Source organism: Eptesicus fuscus, chromosome 5 (genome assembly GCF_027574615.1).
Source record: "Eptesicus fuscus isolate TK198812 chromosome 5, DD_ASM_mEF_20220401, whole genome shotgun sequence".
Taxonomy (NCBI): Eukaryota; Metazoa; Chordata; class Mammalia; order Chiroptera; family Vespertilionidae; genus Eptesicus; species Eptesicus fuscus.
Window position 1 is genome coordinate 58,446,485 of NC_072477.1, and position 21,940 is coordinate 58,468,424.

The following is a 21,940-nucleotide window of genomic DNA, read 5'->3' on the forward strand; positions in this document are numbered from 1 at the left end:
ACTGTGGAAAACCTCTGTGTTTATGTAATTGTAGGGTTTTTGGTCTTTAACTACTGGAAACTAGCCCTAAAAGATTGCTCTCAGTAGGTAAAAACTAAACATCATCTGAGGATGTTTATTTTTATATTTTTAACAACAGGTTATAGGCAGTTATCATTGATGTTGCCAATGAGCACAGATGCTGCTGCTTTAAGTGTCAACCTAAAGTGGTATCAGTGGGAGCTATCTTCTATTTACAGCGTCAGGGGAGGTGTTATTGATGTTGGGTTGGCCCAGAACTGGCTCTGAGGGTGTTGACAAAAACCTAAGATTGCTACACAGGGAAACTTTTGGCTTTTCTCCAGCATCAGTCACCATTGCAGGCTGTGGAGAAATCACAGCCTAACCACAAACATCAGATGTTTGCCTTAATGGATCCCATATGAAGAAAGGTAATGTTCCACCACAGAACGCATGGAGGCCTGAGGGCTTTATTTTGGTTCTGTGTGGCTTTTAATCTGGCGGACTTTGAAAGAGAGACTGCACGAGGGTACAAAAGTCTTTGTTTGATAACAAGGCAAACACAATGCCAGTCTCATGGTTGTCACATGTCTTGGTCTGTGGGGAAAACACCCAGATGTGAAGGCTCAGACATTTGCTGTGTTTCGCCTCCTCCTCCTCCTTTTCCTTCTTTTTCTTCTTCGTTCTCCTTCTTTTTCCTCCTCTTCTGTTCTTCCCCTCCTCCTCCTCCTCATTCTTTTTCTTCTCCCCGCTTTTGCCTATCATTTATTGAACCACAAATGTATACCAGTAGTACTTTCATTCTGGAGCAAGACCCCTGATTTAATTTAGAGATATGTAAATAAAAATTGATTTCTATAGAGACTTATGTCAGAGGTCTAGAATCTACTATATTGATAAACATATAAATCTCATTATATAGTTTTAGAAGCAGGAATTCAACTAATTATGTAAATACAAATACAGAGATAAAGTTCAAAGACAGTTATAATAGAGGCTAGTGGCAAGTAATCATTAACGAAGAATACATTATAATAGCTCTTTGAAAAGTCCTTACAAGGTCCTTAGATAAGTGTTGCTCAACTCTTAACTGTTCAATGCTTATCAGTAAGAATCATATTGCCATGTCAGGCATTTCTCAGTGTGAATGCATGAACAGCCACCCAACTGAGAAGCAAAGCAGAATTATTGATCACCCTTCACAGTGCTGCTATTGCATTTACTCTTATAGCATAAACCTGTAACTGTTTCTGACCTTTGTCTTTCCTTTATGTCACAAAGCCATAGCTGCTGCTCTCAATAAATTTTATATCATTATAATTCAACTCAATTAAGCAAATATTTATTAAGTGCTTACCATGTTCCAGGGACTTAAAGCTAAGGAGAAGGTGGAATTAAAACATGTTCTGTGTGGTAGCATGGAGGAGAAGATGGTAAAGCAGGGCAGGAAACAGGCTGGAAAAGGGCAGATCTGGATGGCCCCTGAGTATGCTATGTTAAGGAATGACACCTCATCTAAGGTTAGAGGGAAGCTGTTGCAGGTCTCTAAGCATTAGTGGGAAGATGAATCTGTCTGGATTACAGAAGAGTCTGGGGGAAGCAGGACTGGAAAGAGTAAAACCATGTAGGTTAATGTGATAATCTAGGCAAGAGAGAAGGTGACAGAGAGAAATTCATGACTTCAGTTGGATGAATGGGTGTGAAGGGGGATAGCTGAATGATGACCAGATATCTGATTTGGAGACTAAGTGAACGATGAGTCTGGCTATTGTATCTGGGGACATAGGAGCAATAGCTAGTTATTGAAGGAAGATAATGTGTCCATTAGAGGGGCCAATGCTCGGTTAGGAGGCAGCATCAGAGATGGAACATTTTTATTGAATCAGAAAGTTGTACAGCTGAAAAGGACCTTAGAAGTTAGATTTTTTAAAAACATCTCCTTTTCACCTGTAGAAACTGAGACAAAGAGATATTAAGGAATTTGTGCAAATCACAATGGGTTTGTGATTGCCCTAGACAAGTGGTTCTCAATGTGTTGTCTGGGGAACCCTAGGAAACCTGGAATGTTTTTTAGAGGATGCACAAGGACAAAACTATTATAACAATAATACTAATGTCTTTTTCATTCTTTCTCTACTGAGTATACTGTGGAGTTTTACAAAGACCACATGCTGTGTAATATCACAACAGATTGAATGCAAAGCAGATATGAAAATCCAACTGTCTCCTATTAGGCCAGACATTAAAGGGACCTGTAACCATGTAAAGCAATGCACTCCCCAAACTAAATTTTATTGTTCTGGAAAAATATAGTTCTAGTTCATAAAAATGTTATTTATGTAAATAGGTTTATTATTATAATAATGATCATTATAGTAATATAGTGTCATAAGACTATTACTATAATAAAATTTATCAGTTTTAATTTCTAACATGGTAAATATTGATAGAACCCATATAAAAAGCTCTTTGGAGTCCTCATGAAGTTTTAAGAGGGTAAAGGGGTTTTGAGACCCAAAAGTTTGAGAACGGATGTCCTAGTCTGGACTATCAAAAAGGGTCACAGGGAAGTCCCACTGGCAAAGGTAGGGTATATATGCTTTGCTTTCATAGCTCTGGCGATGTGAGGAAGAAATTATTTGGGAAACGATCAAATTGGATTATGATAAAAGTAAGAGGAAGCCTTTGCTAGGATTAAATGCTCCCTCCCCCACTTGAACAATGAGATAAATTGCATATATATTTTCTCTCTTTCCCTCTAATGTGGGCAATTAAAGCAAGAGTGTAAGAAAACTGCATGAGTTATGGCAACTAGAAAATCTGACCAAGGATCTTAGAAGAGATGATGAACCTAGACAAGTCTCAGTACAAAATTGTTTCCAGGGTGCATTAGGTCTATTCAAGCCAGGAGGAAACTAGAACTGATTAATGTTAACTAAGTGTCATTAGAGGTGAGAGGGAAAAATAAGTTATTGTACAATGATATTTGTATTTCTTTACAAGTTGCAAATTTTGAGTCCTATTAAATTCATAGTAATCCATATTTATGTTCATCTGTTTTGAGGCATTCTATCTTTAGGGGAAAGGCATCATTGAGTGGAAAACATGTATAATCTACGGCTCGATGAAGCTTGTGAGGGTCAATGTGTTCAGACCATGAAGTTGTGACCCAGGCAGTTGTCTTAAATTGTAGGCAGTTCCTGGAAAGAAATACAGTGCCATGCCATCCATTCATTCATTGATTCATTTAGTAAATAATGAAGTGCCTAATATGTGCCAAGCTGTAAAGCTAAGCCTACAAAGGTAGGCCAAGTATTCTGCAGTTTACAAACAGACTTGTCTGACGGTAACATGTGGGACATCGGAGGGAGGATTGGGTATTGGAGATGAGGGGAGCCTAGTGAAGACTGTCCTTCCCAAACCTGGGGGCAGGTTAAAAACCCAGCCATACTAATAAAGACTTCCAGTGGGAAGAAGGTAGAAACTTTGATTTTGAAAGCCCCCGGTGAGGCATGCTTACAGCCAGGATTGTGACTCAAGAATGAACCACCAAGAATGAAAGGGCTTTTCCAAGGAGTAAAGGGGTAAAGAAATATGTTAGCAAGGGCTGAGAACTAATGCATAAAACATTGGTTTGAATGGCTTGAATTCCATATGGAGATCATTTGGCATAACACTGACAGTTAGTTGATTCCTACTGTAGGTCTTAAATTTCACACCAGGAGAGAGGAAATTAAGCTCCCAATTCTGCTCAATACAGGCTTAATTTAAATGTATCAACCCTTCGGAAACAGTAAGCAAGAAAAATAGGAAGGCCATACACATCAGAATAAAAACACTTGTTTCTGAGTTTGGGAAATCAAAGGATTCCAATAGATGAAATATTTCTAAGTTAATAAAACAGGAATAAAGCCAAGCAACTTAGATAGTGACCTTTTAACCAAAGACACTGAATATTTTACTACTGGCTGAAACATGCACATTTCCAAATTGCCTGGCTGTAGCCCTGGGAGAGCCTCATTTTGACAGATTTTATTGATTATAACCTACTTTCCAAACTTTTTTCTTTTCAGTTAGAAACCCGGAAGGACAGATAAAGCTTTATTCCAAAGGAGCAGACACGATTTTGTTTGAAAAACTTCATCTGTCCAATGAAGACCTTCTGGCTTTGACGTCAGACCATATCAGTGTAAGTGCCTCTGTTTTAAGGTTAGCACAATGGCCCTTTGGCCACTTGTTATGGTTAGGTCTTGTTTTAAAAATATCAGCTAAATGATCTGACTTCTGAAATAAAAAACATGTGGAGAGTGGTTCCACAGGAAACTGCCAGTGAATGTCTGGAAACTGGCACGTGGCCCCACCCCCTGCCCCGCTGAGAGTCTGGTTGGTCTCATCACAGGTGGATTAACACACAGCAGCTGAGAAGTAGCCCTTGAATGTGGGCTCCCTACCTCCAGCCAGGAGAAGGCTCAGACACTGGCTCTAACTCCCCTGAGTTGGGGGCTGCTCCCCGTGGGAGACTGGACTGGTTCAGGGAAGCAAAGCTGGACAATTGCTTTCACCTGAGTTCCATTGTGTCTGGCATTAACAGAATCTCTTACAATCATCATCAGTGAAAAGCTTAGGGTTGTGTTTACAGAGTGAGGGGAAAATAGTCTCTGTAGCCAATTTTCTCTTCCAGGGGTCTTTTTATTGAGGACATAAATCATGATGAGTCACTTACGTTCCCTGGGTTGAAGTTACCAATTGCATACATTCTGAAACTTTGCATTATTTCTTTCCAAAGGTTTTCTGAAGAGAGCAGGGTGATCTTTGACAAACTTCTTTTTTTTTTAAAAAAAGTAAGATTCTATGAATTAAATATGAGCATTACCTGGTTTAAACCCAAGGTTCAAGTGTCTCTCTAGTATTTGCTTGAGGTTCTGTTTAACCCAGTATGAACTTTATGGGCAACTGGCCAAAACTCTCATTTCCTCATTGGTTTCTCTCCTTTAAACAATTATTGAGGATTCATGTTCTTTGTCAAGCCCTATATTTTATACAAAACATTCCCTGAATCTTTAAAAAACAAACAAACAAAATGAATAAAAAAAACCTCTACTTGACTCAAAGTTTAAAAAATGATGGTTTAGTAATATTGGGTACAAACATAGCTATTGTTTTTGTCTTTCCAATAGAGGATTCTTGATTTTCTTTTAATCTCTTCCAGAAGGCTGGCATGGTCTTTTTAATTTTTTTTATGAGAACAACATTGGAATCATAAGTATCTAATTTTTGTCATTGCTCAAACACTAAGGCCCTAGATTTTTGTATGTTCGCTTTTCATACTAAAATATAGGAAGACTAATTTGGCCTTTTTACATTTCTAGGCAAAAGAAAATTTTTTTCAGGTAATATCAATTTGATTTGCTCTTTGCTTTCATTCACTTTATTCATTTTGACTTTCAAATTCTGAGGTTTTAAATTTATATTTAATTATTGATTCTGAATTGTTTAATGATAGGAAACAACCTTGCTCAAATGCTCATTTAGGATTCAATTTGTGTTTCATGTACTAATTAAATAACTTAAATCATCTGTCCCCTTTTGTAATGTCTTCTTAGAGTTGATTCACTATTGTACAGAACAGAGAGGAATGCCCAGCGGGGTTGCAAGTTAAAGGCAAAGAAATGTTTGTGCGAATTAAGAGGATAAAAGATGGTTACAACACAGTGGCTCCACATTCAGATCAGTAGGGGACCCAGTGGTGGTCCTGGAAGGCAGGGCTTGTAAATGTGATTGCAATATCCAAACTGCTACCGAGTGCCTACAAGATAAATTTGGACAAATTTTCTCATGGTCTCTCTGGGAAGTCTGCACTGACTTTTTCTTTGCATTAACCTCATTAAAATGTGTCACAGTTTAACTTGTGTATGATCACAAACCTTTGTGTGTTGTGTAAGCCAAAACACATAGAGAAGGTGTGCTCAATGGCAATGCCCAAAGGCATAGGAGTGGCTATAAAAACGCTTATAGTATACAGGCCCATAAAATGACCACTGGAGGCCTAGGCAAAGTGGGAGGTTTTCAGCATTTCCCCAAAGCAATCTACATGTTTCTAGCCACTGTGGCCGTGTGAGACACTTAGCAACTACCAGTCTCCTAATTTAAAATGTTTCCTTATTAGAAGGATAAAGCACCAGAAGTATCATTTAAGATTGTCAGTTTACTGAGACATGAAAGGAAAAGCATAATTCTCCTATTAATTTAACCTGTTATTAAATACTAACTCCATAGAAAACAGTTTAATAAAAAATAATTTTAAAAAACTAACCTGACCTTATGGTGTCTTTAAAGTTTTAAAACATTTTTATTATATATATTCTATATAATAAAGAGGTAATATGCAAATTGACCATCATTCCAACACACAAGATGGTCGCCCCCATGTGGTCAAAGCTAGCCACCCCCATGTGGACACAAGATGGCCACCACAAGATGGCCAGCAGGAGAGGGCAGTTGGGAGGGACCAGGCCTGCAGGGGAGGGCAGTTGCGGGGGGGACCAGGCCTGCAGGGGAGGGCAGTTGAGGGGAACCAGGCCTGCAGGGGAGGGCAGTTGGGGGCGACCAGACCAGCAGGGGAGAGCAGTTAGGGGTGACCAGGCCAGCAGGGAAGGGCAGTTAGGGGCAACCAGGCCTGCAGGGGAGGGCAGTTGGGGGGGAACCAGGCCTGCAGGGGAGGGCAGTTGGGGGGAACCAGGCCAGCAGGGGAGGGCAGTTGGGGGCAACCAAGCCTGCAGGGGAGGGCAGTTGGGAGTGACCAGGCCTGCAGTGGAGGGCAGTTGGGGGTGACCAGGCTGGCAGGGGAGGGCAGTTAGGGGTGACCAGGCCAGCAGGGGAGGGTAGTTAGGGGCAATTGGGCTGGCAGGGGAGCAGTTAGGTGTTGATCAGGCTGGCAGGGGAGTGGTTAAGGGGTAATCAGGCTGGCAGGCAGGCGAGCGGTTGGGAGCCAGGAGTCCTGGATTGTGAGAGGGCAGTCAGACATCCCTCGAGGGGTTCCAGATTGGAGAGGGTGCAGGCTGGGCTGAGGGACACCACCCCCCCATGCACAAATTTCATGCACCGGGCCTTAATTTATATATATCTATATATATCTATATCCATATATAGATATATATATATATATATCTATATATATCTATATATATATATATATAGATATATATAGATATATATATATACACATATATATAATTTTTAAAAAATTACAGGAGATCTAGAATGAAAAAATCAGCCTCTCCTTCTATTCCTACTTCCCAGAAGCAAACATTTATATTGACTTTCTGCCTTTCTCTCCCCTTTTCCCCTAGGGGTTTTTATTATCACATAATATTAATTAATAGGCTTAAACTTCTATTACCTCACTAACATCTATTTATTCACCTATTATTGACTTTTAAACTTTTTATTATGGAAAATTTCAAGCACAAACAAAAGTAGGACTGAGTTAATTTTTTTTAAAATTTTTTTATTTTATTAAGGTATTATATGTGTACATATCTTACCATTGTCCCCCCCACCCCACACCCATACATGCCCTCACTCCCCAGAGTTTTGCGTCCATTGGTTATGCTTATATGCATACAAGTCCTTCGGTTGATCTCTTATCTCCCCCACCTCTCCCTAACCTTCCCGCTGTAATTTGACAGTCTGTTTGATGCTTTACTGTCTCTGTATCTATCTTTTTGTTCATCAGTTTATAATGTTCTTTATTATGCATAAATGAGTGAGATCATGTGGTATTTTTCTTTCATTGACTGGCTTATTTCACTTAGCATAATGTTCTGCAATTCCATCCAGGTTGCTGCAAATGATGAGAATTCCTTCTTTTTTATGGCAGCATAGTATTCCATTGTGTAGATGTACCACAGTTTTCTGATCCAGTCATCTGCTGACGGGAACCTAGGCTGTTTCCAAATCTCAGCTATGGTGAATTGTGCTGCTATGAACATAGGGGTGCATATATCCTTTCTGATTGGTGTTTCTAGTTTCTTCGGATATATTCCCAGGAGTGGGATTACTGGGTCAAATGGGAGTTCCATTTTCAGTTTTTTGAGGAAACTCCATACTGTTCTCCACAGTGGCTGCACCAGTCTTCATTCCCACCAGCAGTGCACAAGTGTTCCTTTTTCTCCGCATCCTCGCCAACACTTGTCGTTTGTTGATTTGTTGATGATAGCCATTCTGACAGGTGTGAGATGGTACTGCATTGTTGTTTTGATTTGTATCTCTCGGATAATTAGTGACTTTGAGCATGTTTTCATGTGTCTTTTGGCCTTCCTTCTATCTTCTTTTGAAAAGATCCTATTTAGGTCCGTTGCCCATTTTTTTATTGGATCATTTATCTTCCTTTTATTAAGTTGCATAAGCTGCCTGTAGATGTTGGAGATTAAACCTTTATCAATGATAGCATTTGCAAATATGTTCTCCCATATAGTGGGCTTTCTTGTTCTTTTGTTGATTGTTTCTTTTGCTGTAAAAAAGCTTTTTATTTTGATGTAGTCCCATTTGTTAATTTTCTCTTTAGCTTCCATTGCCCCTAGGGGCAGTGTCAGTGAAGAAGTTCTTGTGGCATATGTCTGAGATTTTGTTGCCTGTGGATTCCTCTGGTATTTTTATGGTTTCCCGTCTTATGTTTAAGTCCTGTATCCATTTTGAGTTTATTTTTGTGTATGGTGTAAGTTGGTGATCTATTTTCATTTTTTTGCATGTATATGTCCAATTTTCCCAACACCATTTATTGAAAAGACTGTCTCGACTCCATTGTATGTTCATGCCTCCTTTGTCAAATATTAATTGAGCATAGTGGTTTGGGTAGATATCTGGATTCTCTATTCTGTTCCATTGATCTATATATCTGTTCTTGTGCCAGTACCAGGCTGTTTTGAGAACAGTGGCTTTGTAATACAGCTTGAGGTCTGGTATTGAGATGCCTCTTACTTTATTCTTCTTTCTCAGGATTGCTGTGGCTATTCGGGGTCTTTTTTTATTCCAGATGAATTTTTGGAGAGTTCTTTATAGGTCTGTGAAATATGCTGTTGGTATTTTGATGGGGAGTGCATTGAATCTGTAGATTGCTTTGGGTAGTATAGACATTTTAATGATGTTGATTCTACCAATCCATGAACATGGTATGTTCTTCCATCTGCTTATCTCTTCCTCTATCTCTTTTTTCAGTGTCCTGTAGTTTTCCGTGTATAGGTCTTTTACCTCCTTAGTTAAGTTTATTCCTAGGTATCTTAGTTTTTTTGGTGTGATGGTAAATGGGATTGCTTTTTTAGTCTCTCTTTCTGTAAGTTCACTATTGGTGTATAGAAATGCCATAGATTTCTTGGCGTTAATTTTGTATCCTGCTACATTGCCGAATTCATTTATTAAGTTTATTAGCTTTTTGATGGAGCCTTTTTTTTTAATATATACAATATCATGTCATCTGCAAATAAGGACAGCTTTACTTCTTCTTTTCCAATTTGAATGCCTCTTATTTCTTCTTCTTGTCTAATTGCAATAGCTAATACTTCCAGTACTATGTCAAACAGGAGTGGTGAGAGTGGGCATCCCTGTCTTGTTCCTGTTCTTAGGGGAAATGGTTTTAGTTTTTGCCCATTGAGTATGATGTTTGTTGTGGGTTTATCATATATAGCTTTTATTATGTTGAGGTATGATCCTTCTATTCCCACGTTGTTGAGAGTTTTTATCAAGAAAGGGTGTTGGATTTTGTCAAATGCTTTTTCTGCATCTATTGATATGACTATGTTATTTTTATCTCTCAATTTGTTTATGTGATGTATCACGTTTATTGATTTGCGGATATTGTACCATTCTTGCATTCCTGGGATAAATCCTACTTGGTCATGGTGTATGATCTTTCTGATGTACTGCTGGAGCTGATTTGCTAGAATTTTGTTGAGGATTTTGGCATCTATGTTCATGAGGGATATTGGTCTGTAATTCTCTTTCATTGTGTTGTCTTTATCTGGTTTTGGTATTAGGGTGATGCTGGCTTCATAGAAGGAGCCTGGAAGTGTTCCTTCCTCTTGAATTTTTTGGAATAGTCTGAGGAGGATAGGTTTTAGTTCTTCCTTGAATGTTTGGTAAAACTCTCCTGTGAAGGCATCTGGCCCCAGGCTTTTGTTTGCTGGAAGCTTTTTGATAACTGCTTCAATTTCTTCCATAGTTACTGACCTGTTGAGCTGTTTAGATTCTTCCTGATTGAGTTTTGGAAGGTTATATTTTTCTAGGAATATGTCCATTTCCTCCAGGTTGTCCAGTTTGTTGGAAGAGAGTTGTTCATAGTATTTTGTAACAATCCTTTGTATTTTGGCGGGGTCTGTTGTTATTTCACCTCTTTCATTTCTGATTTTGTTTATTTGGGTACTCTCTCTTTGCTTCTTGGTGAGCCTGGCTAGAGGTTCATCAATCTTGTTTAGCCTTTCAAAGAACCAGCTCTTGGTTTTGTTGATCTTTTGTATTGTTTCTTTGGTCTCTATGTCATTTATCTCCACTCTGATCTTTATTATTTCCTTCCTTCTGCTTACACTGGGCTTTTCTTGTTGCGCTCTCTCTAACTCTTTGAGTTGTAGGGTTAGGTAATTTATTACCATTGTTTCTTGTTTTTTGTAGTAGGCTTGTAGAGCTATGAACTTCCCTCTCAGGACTGCTTTCGCTGTGTCCCATAGATTTTGGATTGTTGTGTTTTCATCGTCATTTGTTGCCTTGATGTTTTTTATTTCTTCCTTGATGTCTTTGGTAACCCAGTCATTGTTTAATAGCATGCTGTTTAGTCTCCATGTGTTTGATTTCTCTGGATTGTTTTTATTGTAGTTGATTTCCAGTTTTATGCCACTGTGATCTGAGAAGATACTTGATATGATTTCTATCTTCTTGAATTTGAAGAGACTTTGCCTATGTCCTACCATATGGTCTATCTTTGAAAATGACCCATGTGCACTTGAGAAGAATGTATATTCTGTGGCTTTGGGGTGAAATGTTCTGAAGATGTCAATTAATTCCATCTGGTCTAGTGAGTCATTTAGGATTGATGTTTATTTGCTGATTTTTTGTTTAGAGGATTTGTCCAGTGGTGATAGTGGGGTATTAAAGACTCCTACTATGATTGTATTGCTGTCAATCTCTCCTTTGATATCTTCCAGGAGTTTTTTTAATGTATTTTGGTGCTCCTGTATTGGGTGTATATATGTTTACCAGAGTTATTTCTTCTTGTTGGATTGCTCCCTTTAGTATTATGAAGTGGCCTTCATTATCTCTTGTTATGTCCTTCACTTTGAGATCTAATTTGTCAGATATAAGTATTGCTACCCCACCTTTTTTTTCATTTCCATTCGCCTGAAAAACCTTTTTCCATCCCTTCAGTCTCAGTCTGTATGCGTCTTTTTTTCTGAGGTGGGTTTCCTGTAGACATCAGATATATGGGTTTTGTTTTCTTATCCAATCCGTTACCCTGTGTCTTTTGATTGGGGCATTCAATCCATTTACATTTAAAGTTATTATTGATAGGAACTTATTTGTCGCCATTTTTATTCTATACCCCTGTGTTCCTTCTTTGCTTCCTATTTCTTTCTTTCTTTCTTTCTTTCTTTCTTTCTTTCTTTCTTTCTTTCTTTCTTTCTTTCTTTTTTTTTTTTACAGAAGACCCTTTAGCATTTCTTGCATTGCTGGTTTGGTGGTGATAAACTCCCTTAGTCCTTTTTTGTCTGTGAAGCTCCTGATTTCACCTTCAATTTTGATTGATAGCCTTGCTGGGTACAGTATTCTTGGATTGAGACCCTTCCTTTGCATGACTTTGTCTATTTCATTCCATTCCCTTCTGGCCTGATGAGTTTCTGTTGAGAAATCAGTTGCTAGTCTGATGGGGGTTCCTTTGTATGTAACTTTCTGTCTCTCTCTGGCTGCTTTTAAGATTCTTACTTTGTCGTTGGTGTTTGCCAATTTAATTATAATGTGCTTTGGCATTGGTCTTTTGGGGTTCATTTTGCTTGGGACTCTGTGAGCTTCTTGGATTTGTGTGGGTTTTTTTCTTCCCTATATCAGAGAAGTTTTCTGTTATTATTTCTTCAAACAGGGTTTCTATTCCTTGCTCAGTTTCCTTTCCTTCTGGTACCCCTATTATTCGGATGTTGTTTTGTTTCATGTTGTCCCAAAGTTCCCTTAGGCTCTCCTCATGCTTTCTAATTTTTTTTTCTAGAAGCTGTTCTATTTGGGTATATTTTTCCATCTTGTCTTCTAGCTCACTTATGCGGTCCTCTGCTTCTTCTAGTCTACTCTTGATGCTTTCTATTGAGTTCTTTACATCAGCGATGTCATTTTTCATTTCTTCTTGGTTCTTCTTCATTTCCTCTTGGTTCTTACTCATATTGTCGAATTTGTCTTCCATTCTTTTCAGCCATCTTATGACCATTTCTCTGAATTCTTTCTCTGATAGGTTGCTTGCCTCTAATTCGTTTACTTCCTTTTCTGGTGATGCCTGCTTTTCTTTCCTATGGGGGCTGTTTCTTTGTTTCCCCATGGTCTCTCTTCTCCAGATGTCTGGTTATATAGTTCTCTCTCTCCTTATCTCAGGCGAAATCTGACCTTTGCTTGGTGCAGTGAAGAATTCCTTTGAATCCGCGTGTTTGTGCCATTTGGGGACAGGTACTCTGGTGCTCACAGCTGTTCAGTGTTTGCCGTTGTCGTGGAAAGTCAGGCTTCCAATAAAATCCTCCTTCCCTTGCAAGATGGTGAGGTTTCCCCCTCTGAGCCCGCAGCTCTGGGAGGGGACCCAGCCTCTGTGGGTGCTGCACGGTCAGGGGAACCCTGCCTAGCACTCCTCCACCTTCTCCTGGAGTTTAGCTGTCCCTTAGCTTGCCAACAGACACTCCCCGTGCAAACCTCAGCTGTTCTTACTCTCTGCCCCAGAACCAGGCTCAGAACACGTCTCTATTCAGCCGCCATTTTTTTTTTAACCAGGACTGAGTTAATTTTAGACATAGCTGTATTATTAGGGGAATGTGACAAGATTTTGGTGAGCTGTCATGCTACAATCTCTTCAGAGAGCCTCTGCCTTTGATTTGAGAACTATGGCTCCTCCAAGCGTCATTTTCTTTCCACTAACATCTGAGTGACATAGCCATGAAACAGGCTGGGTTCCTCTCATTGCCAGGAGGGCTTCTTGAAAGTAGAGGATAGTTTGGAAACCAATATATGTTGGTTCAAATGGATATCTCAAGTCATTGGCACCATTGATCACTCTCAAGTAGGACACTTCAGCAGGCATTTTAGATATCTTTTAGGGGGAAGGCTAGCTCCCCTGAATGTTTCAACCCAATAGAAATAAAATTCAAAATGCAAACATTGTCTCATATTTTCAAGGAGATTAAAAGATTGGAAGTCAGGATGGCCAAGTTATGCTCTTGATACAGTGAATTTGAGCGCAAAACTTCTTACCCATTATTGTTATTGTTCTTGCTATGATTATTGCTTTGGTATGGTTCTTAAAACAATGTGTGCTCTGGCAGGAATTTGCAGGAGAAGGCCTTCGAACCCTGGCCATTGCATACAGAGATCTGGATGATAAGTACTTTAAAGAGTGGCATAAGATGCTTGAAGATGCAAATGCTGCCACAGATGAGAGGGAGGAACGGATAGCTGGGCTGTATGAAGAAATTGAACGGGATTTGATGGTATGAGTTTAGAAGCATGATGATTTGTGTTTATAGAGAGGACAGTATGTGTTTAGAGATCTAGGATAGGAATAATCCATTGGCTAAATCATCCTGCATACAGCGGATGTTACTTTTTCAAACATCGAATCATGTGTTATATGTTGGCTTTGAGTTTGCCATGTGTGAGGGCCTAGAGCAGTGGTCAGCAAACTCATTAGTCAACAGAGCCAAATATCAACAGTACAACGATTGAAATTTCTTTTGAGAGCCAAATTTTTTAAACTTAAACTTCTTCTAATGCCACTTCTTCAAAATAGACTCGCCCAGGCCGTGGTATTTTGTGGAAGAGCCACACTAAAGGGGCCAAAGAGCTGCAAGTGGCAGTTTGCCGACCACGGGCCTAGAGGATTATTTCAATTAGTTGTAGCTTATGTAATTGGAAGTCCCCTAGACTGGACGATAGCAGACTTCCTATTGTTTGTCAAACCTCTGGTATATCATTTATGTTATTTTCTCCCCCTCCCTGCTTTATGATCTACCTTTCTAGAGCAGGAAACTTGCCAGGAAGAGTGGGAAGCTTTACATCTTAGACCTATGAGATTTTGATGATATCTGTGCTGCCCAAAGTATGAGAGTATCATTTATTCTAGAAACTACTCTTCCCTGAGGCCCCAGTGGCCAGGAAGCAGCTGGGGAGTTCTTAAGTCCTTACAAGCCCAAATGGTTTCTGATTGTTTGTGCTAACAGGATCTCTGCCAGTAGTTGGTGTTCCTATTAGTTGGCTTGATTAGAGAAACTCCTCTTGGGTCTTTTCCCAACCCACATCTGCACATAATAGTATGTTTACTATATCAATGCATCATCCTTTTTGCCTTTAATTCCTGTTCCTTAACCTCTGAACTCTGTAATTGCAAGCCATAAATGTTATGAATATTGTTTGCATGCATTAACATAAAATATTCTCTATTTTTCAACAAAGCTTCTAGGTGCCACTGCTGTAGAAGACAAGTTACAAGAGGGTGTTATTGAAACGGTTTTAAGTTTATCACTAGCCAATATTAAGATCTGGGTCCTAACAGGAGACAAACAAGGTAATTTTAAAACAGATAATGATGTTTTGAACAGAGGGCAATAATTTATATGGTAAAATTTTAACTATTCAGAAAGTTTCATTAGTTAGATATGTGCCCAGTTCTCTATATTGGAAATAGTTGAAATACAAATAGGAAAGTTAATGTAAGAACTTACTATTTAAAGATAAAAACAAATTAAGAAAATATCTTCTAGAGTATACCCTGGGGTCTGTTGAATTTCAGCTCAACTCACTTCTTAAATATAATTGTTAAACCTATAGGCAACAATGGAATTAAAAAAGTTTACCTAAAGGTTTATGTGAGCACTGCCTCCAATCAGGACTGAGACTTGCATAATACTGAAGCAGGACATTAGAGACCTTAGGGTTACTCCTTTACTTTCTTGATGCTATGTAGAGAGGTTTGGGGATCTTAGAGGAGGGGACAGGCTTTTGGGAGGCTCAGGGAAGCAACTGTTTATCAACTGGTCTGTAAATGTTTTGATATTTTAACAACCACAACAGTTGTACTAGAGTAACCTAGTTTAATTTCAAGCCTTCCCATGCAGTGGTACAATGGGAGCTGACCCACTTTCAGGCATGACAAAATGCCAAGTCATCAGAAAAAAAGTCATTATGTTCATAATTCTGTGTTTGTTAAGAAAGATTTTGGATCTATTGCTAGCAGTAATGATTAAAACAAAAATGCTTTTACACTTGGTCCTCAGTAAACCAGAAATATTCAGTTAACTGGCGAATACATGTTTTTAAGATTCTATCTACCTGTAGATATTTTTAGAACACTTAAGGATTTTCAAATATGGTAAATTAATTCTCTATATGTTCACCCAAATCACTGATCACAAAAATAAACATTAGAAAGTTGAGCTCTGTGGTGTGTTACTACAGACTTCTTGGAGTTTGATGTTGATCAGTGGGTATAGATGCTCAATTATTTATGAATATCCACACGTTTACTATTATTTAGCTTTAATTTCTATGGTTTATACAAAGCACATGCTGAGATTTTATCAGTTGCCTTCCTTGACTTAGGACAGGCAAATCTAATGATTCCATAGAATTAGGTAGAGCCTAAGAACTCAGTAGAATTAGAATCAAATGACTTTATTGAAAATAGAAGGGTCACCTAACTATCCTAGGCTCCATTTCTATAAAGTTGGAGGAAGGAATGCCCAACATCATGTAATTTTCCAGTTTTCTAGCAGCAGCAGTCCATTCACTTAATGGGAAAATGACAATGTTGCATGTGGGAGAACTATAAAAATTTTATAAGAGCATTTTTTGCTGTCCAACTGAACATTTTGTTGAGCTGTTTTTCAATTTTCCTACTACATAAAAATTGAAAAAATGTCTAAGTTTAGTATTTCAGCTCTCCAAAGGTAGTATTTGGGACCTCCGGTAAAAACTATATGAGAAAATTGAGGATTCATAGATGTGGCTATGGATCCATGGAGTTAGCAATTGATAAATTTGATCATGGGAGCCAGGGCTTTGAAATTCCCTCTGGGTCTCTTGCATTATCACCCGTTATGCTCTTTCTGACATTAAGGGAGCCTGTAAGCTACAAGGAAATATAGCAATGACTTCAAAACTTCTATAGAAAACACACACACTTCTATGCAAGTGTACTAGAGGCCTGGTACATGAAATTCATGCATGGGTAGGGTCCCTAGGCCTGGCCGGTGATCAGGACCGATAGTGGCCTCTGGCTGCCAGCCGGGGCCTTCCTTCTGGCTGCCGGTCAGGGGACTCTTTTCCCTGGCTGCTGGCTGGGGCCTCCCCTCCCCGGCTGTTGGCTGCCGGCCAAGGCCTTCCTTTGTTCTGTGCCACTCGCTGGTGGCCAGCGCATGTCATAGTGAGTGATAGAACTCCTGGTCTCCTGGTCGAACTCCCACAGGGACACTTTGCATATTAGCCTTTTTTTATATATAGACTATCAAGTAATGTTCTAACTGAAGTAGGCTTTATTTTGTATCAGAAACTGCCATCAACATTGGCTATGCCTGCAACATGCTGACTGATGATATGAATGAAGTGTTCATTATAGCAGGGAACACGGCAGTGGAAGTCAGAGAAGAACTCAGGTAAGTGTTAAAGGAAGAAGGGAAGAGTGGAAAAGGGAGAAAGGGAAAAGGGAAGATCAGGTAGTTGAGAAAGTGGAAAGACATTATAGTTACCTATGGTCTTCATTTAATATAGAGCTCTTTCTCCATGTTTCCTAAAATTCTATTCATTATGGTCACAAACTAAGGTAAGTTTAATATCAGTGGTGAGTTAATATCTTCAGGCCTCCAACATTTCCCAAGTATTTTTAATTTAACTTTTTTGTTAATCCTCATCCAAGGATATTTTCCCATTGATTGTTAGAGAGAGTGAAAGGTGGTGGTGGTGGGGGGGGGGGGGGCAAGACACAGAGAGAGAAACATCGATGTGAGAAAGACACATTGATTGGTTGCCTCCCGCAAGTTCCCTGACTGGGACTGGGGCTCAAGCCTGCAAGTGAGGTATGTGCCCTTGACTGGAATCGAACCCACAACCCTCCAGTATTCAGGCCAATGCTATATCCACTGAGCCAAACTGGGCAGGGTTCCCAAGTATTTTTAGAAAATGATTTTTAATCATTTACATGGTTAGCCTTTAAAATTATTCATTGGCGATTAACCTGTCAACTCTACATGATAATGAGTGATCAGTATTACTGAGGGCACTTGTTAAAATACCAGTTCTCTAGCTTTAAAATTAAGAATATTAAGAATTTAGATGGGCATAGGACTTTGTATTTTAATGAACACCTAGATGAAGCTTATGATTAGATAAACTTGGAGATGGTGTGTAAAGTTGGAATAGTCTTTCAAGAAAGTAGACATTTTGATATAGATGCTATTGAAATAGCATACTACGCACCTTGTGTAACCACTACATAGTACCAGAAAATGTATAAGTGGTGAAATTGAAGGTAAGAGTGGACAAACATTAAATTTTGAGAAATAGTATTTCTTATTTGCCAATTTATTATTTTTGTTACTTTATTTGAAGAACATTTTACAAGTCTGCATAATTATTTTCCTAGCACTTCAAAAATGCTGTCCTATAACAATTTTTGTTTGTTGATGCTTGTAGTAGCTTCTCTAAGTTCAACCCAATTTTGGGACTGACTAAATAGACTGTTGACTTGGAGGCAAACTGCTTGCTACTTGTTGTTTACTCTACAGGGGGGCCTAACCTTCCCTTCACAGGACAGTGGTGCACTATGGGTTTCCTTAAGGCATCTCCTTCATTAAACTTTTGTTCCTGAACCTTAGAAAGAAACGAAGTCTCAACCGTTAGCACCACTAATCAATATTTGTAGATCAAATCTCTCAACTTCTTCTACACTAACTTTTCCCACCATAGGAAACTGCCATGTCATGCTTGTTGGAAGCTATGTCTTTGCCAAATAAAAATTGGGAAATCTAATTATTACTGATATAATTTTATTATTATTATTTCTATAACTTTAATGATACATCCCATAGAGTCTATTGAAGAAATATTGGTGATTTGCTTGATAATTAATAATTAAAATTTTTTATTTTGGGGGATTTTATCTCTTGCTGAAGGGAAATAGATGCGAGTATATCCAGATTCTAATGAGCTTACTGCTAAATGCTTTGAGACTATGCCTGGGACGCTATCGTTAGTAGTATTCATGTATTACCTCATTTTATTCTCAAAGCAATCTAATGGAGAGACATTATCATTACTCCTGTTTACAGATTAGGAGGCTGAGACACAGGGTAATACGCCCAAGGTTCCACAACTAGTTGGTGGGTCAGCAGGGATTTGAAGCTAGGCAGTGTGGCCCCAGAGCCTGTGCACCGAATTACTTGCTATGTCTCTCCCTAAAAACACCTTAGATGTATTCTTACTCCTTAAAAAAATTAATATAAAAAATGTAGTTGCTAGGCACCTTATTGCTTCACTTGTGTTCAGACACTAGATGAGCAATTAGGTGAGAATAAATTTCAGGGAGAGACTGCAGACGTAAGAGGAAGAGCATGAACTTCCTGTTTACTGGAGCCTAGTTAATATCTCTGCTCCATGCTCACCGGCTGGCTAAGTGACTTTGGTATGCTGTTCAATTTCCCTTTGCTTGGTTTCTTCATTTGTAAAATAGAAAAATATACAAATATGTACCCTAATAGATTATTTTATTTTTGAGGATTAAGTGAGTCAAGAATTTAAAACTTTATGGCCATTAATTAACATCCTTCTTGCACTCCCTACTCTCTCTACTTCCTTCATTACTCCTTCCCTCTTTCCTTCAGCCATTGTTCCCAATATTTCCACCGACAAGCACTGCTTTTATTATTATTTCCCCAATATACTCTATGGAGTCTATCATTAAAATTATGTAAGTAATAATAAAATTATGTCAGTAACAATTAATTAGATTTCCCAATTTTTATTTGGCAAAGACATATGCAATCTCCAGTCATAACTTCTAACCAGCATGATATAGCAGTTTCCTAAACCAGGTTGTGCCATGGTAGCCAAATATAACACTAAACTTAAAAAAATTAGAGATTCTATGCATTCTTATCATAGAGAAATCTATATTTTTTATGAACCTTCCTAAGATATTAAAAACACTCACCTTTATTACAACTTTTATGGACCCTCTTCCTCCCTTGATTACACTGGATAATGATACTGTGGGTTGCTGAACTAGCACACACAAAGGCATAGAAACATGAAAGAAGTCATGTTATTGTTCAGGAGCAATATTCCAAGTTGTAGCTAGAATGTTTCACACCTAAGTGTGGAAACATTTTTTTCAGAGATGGATTGATGATAAGCAAAAGTGATTAGACTTTATCCTGAAGGTATTGTATACAATACCGGAAAGTATTGGGTAAATGTGAATGGTCTCTAAACAGAAGGGTGACAAACCCGATTTTGCATTTTAGAAATAACATTCTAGTGACAGGATAGATTATGTTTGCTGGAGAAAATGGATGATACATCAAGAGGCTGTTGGAATACTCAAGCTTAGAGATGATGAGAGTTGAATTAAGGCAGTGAGGTTGTAACAGAGGGAAAGTACTTTGGAGGGAGGATGAATAGAACTTAGAATTTGATTCCATGTGAAGAGGAGTAGAAGGAGGCTCTGTCATTTCTAGCTGTCTGACTTCATAGTCCAGAATACATTCAGGTGTGTAAGAACAGAAACTTATTACATTTTCTAAAACTGAACTTGAATCTCTTTTCTGCTTGATGACAATACAATTAAACTGGGCACTTTTGGGTAACTTTAGTTCAAGTGTAGGATGCACAGTTGCCTTACCTGCCATTGACCTTAGAGACCCTGCTGGTATCTAGCATTTCCCACTTCTGTGTCTTTGTCTGGTCTCTGGTCTCTTGAGGTTGCTGGCTGTCCCTCTTGTCTGACTTCCACACCCTCCTGCGAGTGGCTTCCTGACCTGTGTCCCAGAAGACTTGTGCTCTCACATGGCTGCCACTGTTCCTGAAATCCCTTTACTAGCCTCCAGGTCACTGAATGTCAGTGGCAACTATTCCATTCTCAGATTCCCAAAAACTTATCTGAGGGTTCCATTACCCACATGATTCCAACCACCAGTAGTCCAGGATGTGGGTCAGCATCCAGGTGTCTTTTAGTGACTCATCAGCATCTAAACTCCTCTTTAAATTCCTTTTCCTGTAGGCTGGATGGGAGATGGGAAAAAGAGGTCATTTCTTTCTAGTATCCAACAGTTTATGCTCAGGTTGCTTTAAGGATTAATCTCATGAGATTTAAAGAAACTTTTTTCTTCCCTCTTAAAAAGCCCAATTAGTAAAATTCCAGATTGATGGAATTCAGAATGACAATGCTACTGTAAGTATCAAGAGCCTATTTTGGTATTCAAAAAAGCAAGTTCTTTTAAAAAAAATTTCAATTACAGTTGACATACATTATTAAATTTGTTTCAGATGTACCCCCCAGTGATAAGATATTCTGTGACTTACTAAGTGATCATCCCAATAAATCTCACACCCATCTGACACCATACATAGTTATTAGAATATTATTAACTATATTCCTTATGCTGTTCTTTACATCCCCATGACTATTCTGAAACAACCAATTTGTACTTCTTAATCCCTTCACCTTTTCTACCTATCCCCACAAGCCTCCTCCCATCTGGCAGCCATTGAAATTTTCTCTATCTCTATGAGTCTGTTTCTGTTTGTTCATTTATTTTGATTTTTTGGATTCAATTGTTGATAGATATGCATTTATTGCCATTTTGTTGTTTATAGTTTTGACCTTTTTTTTCTTCTTCTTTTTAAAGAAGACTCTTTAATATTTCATGTAATTCTGGTTTGGTGGTGATAAACTCCTTTAGCAAAAAGCAAGATCTTGACTTTTTGTTTTCTCTATATTTGGTTCTGTCATCCAAGGCAAGGTATGTTTCTGAGGAAACAAAGAGGGCCACCTGTGGTAATGGTGGTGCTTGCAGAAGGGGTGGGGAATCAAGGTTAATATCTCCAAATTTTATTCAGCTACATTTAGTTGACTAAGTAGATGACATAACTTGTTATGTGGTGGGATTGTGGAGAAATATGAATTCTTACATACTGTTGTTGGGAGTGTAAATTGGTAGAAACGTTCTAGAGGGAAAACATGCAATATATTTCAAAATTACACATATGCACATTTTATTATTATTTTTAATCCTCACCTAAGGATATACACTGAGTGGCCAGGTTATTATGATCTCTGAACACATAATAATCTGGCCACTTGGTATATATTAGAGGCCTGGTGCATGAATTCGTGTATGGGTGAGATCCGGCCAGCCTGGCCAGGGGGAATGGACATGGGTAGTTGGCTGGCCTGCCTGCTGGTTGAACTCCTGGTCGAGGGGACAATTTGCATATTAGCCTTTTATTATGTAGGATATACACTGAGTGGCCAGATTATTATGTGTTAAGAGATCATAATAATCTGGCCACTCAGTGTATTTTCCATTGATATTTAGAGAGAGAGTGAAAGGGAGGGAGAAGGGGGGGAGAGAGTGAGAGAGAAGCATCAATGTGAGAGAGACACATTGAATGGCTGCCTCCCATATGGGCCCCAACTGGGACCAGGGATTGACCCTGCAAC

The 21,940-nt window shown here is 38.8% G+C and overlaps 1 protein-coding gene across 1 annotated transcript in view; it reads left to right on the forward strand.

Annotated features, from left to right (window-relative positions):
• ATP8B4 (ATPase phospholipid transporting 8B4 (putative)) overlaps positions 1-21,940 on the forward strand; it is a 219,869-nt gene that overhangs the window by 149,052 nt on the left and 48,877 nt on the right. The window contains exons 18-21 of the mRNA XM_028147700.2: positions 4,074-4,189; positions 13,554-13,718; positions 14,680-14,791; positions 16,772-16,877. Coding sequence (XP_028003501.2) covers positions 4,074-4,189; positions 13,554-13,718; positions 14,680-14,791; positions 16,772-16,877 — 499 coding nt within the window. The remainder of the gene's footprint in view (positions 1-4,073; positions 4,190-13,553; positions 13,719-14,679; positions 14,792-16,771; positions 16,878-21,940) is intronic.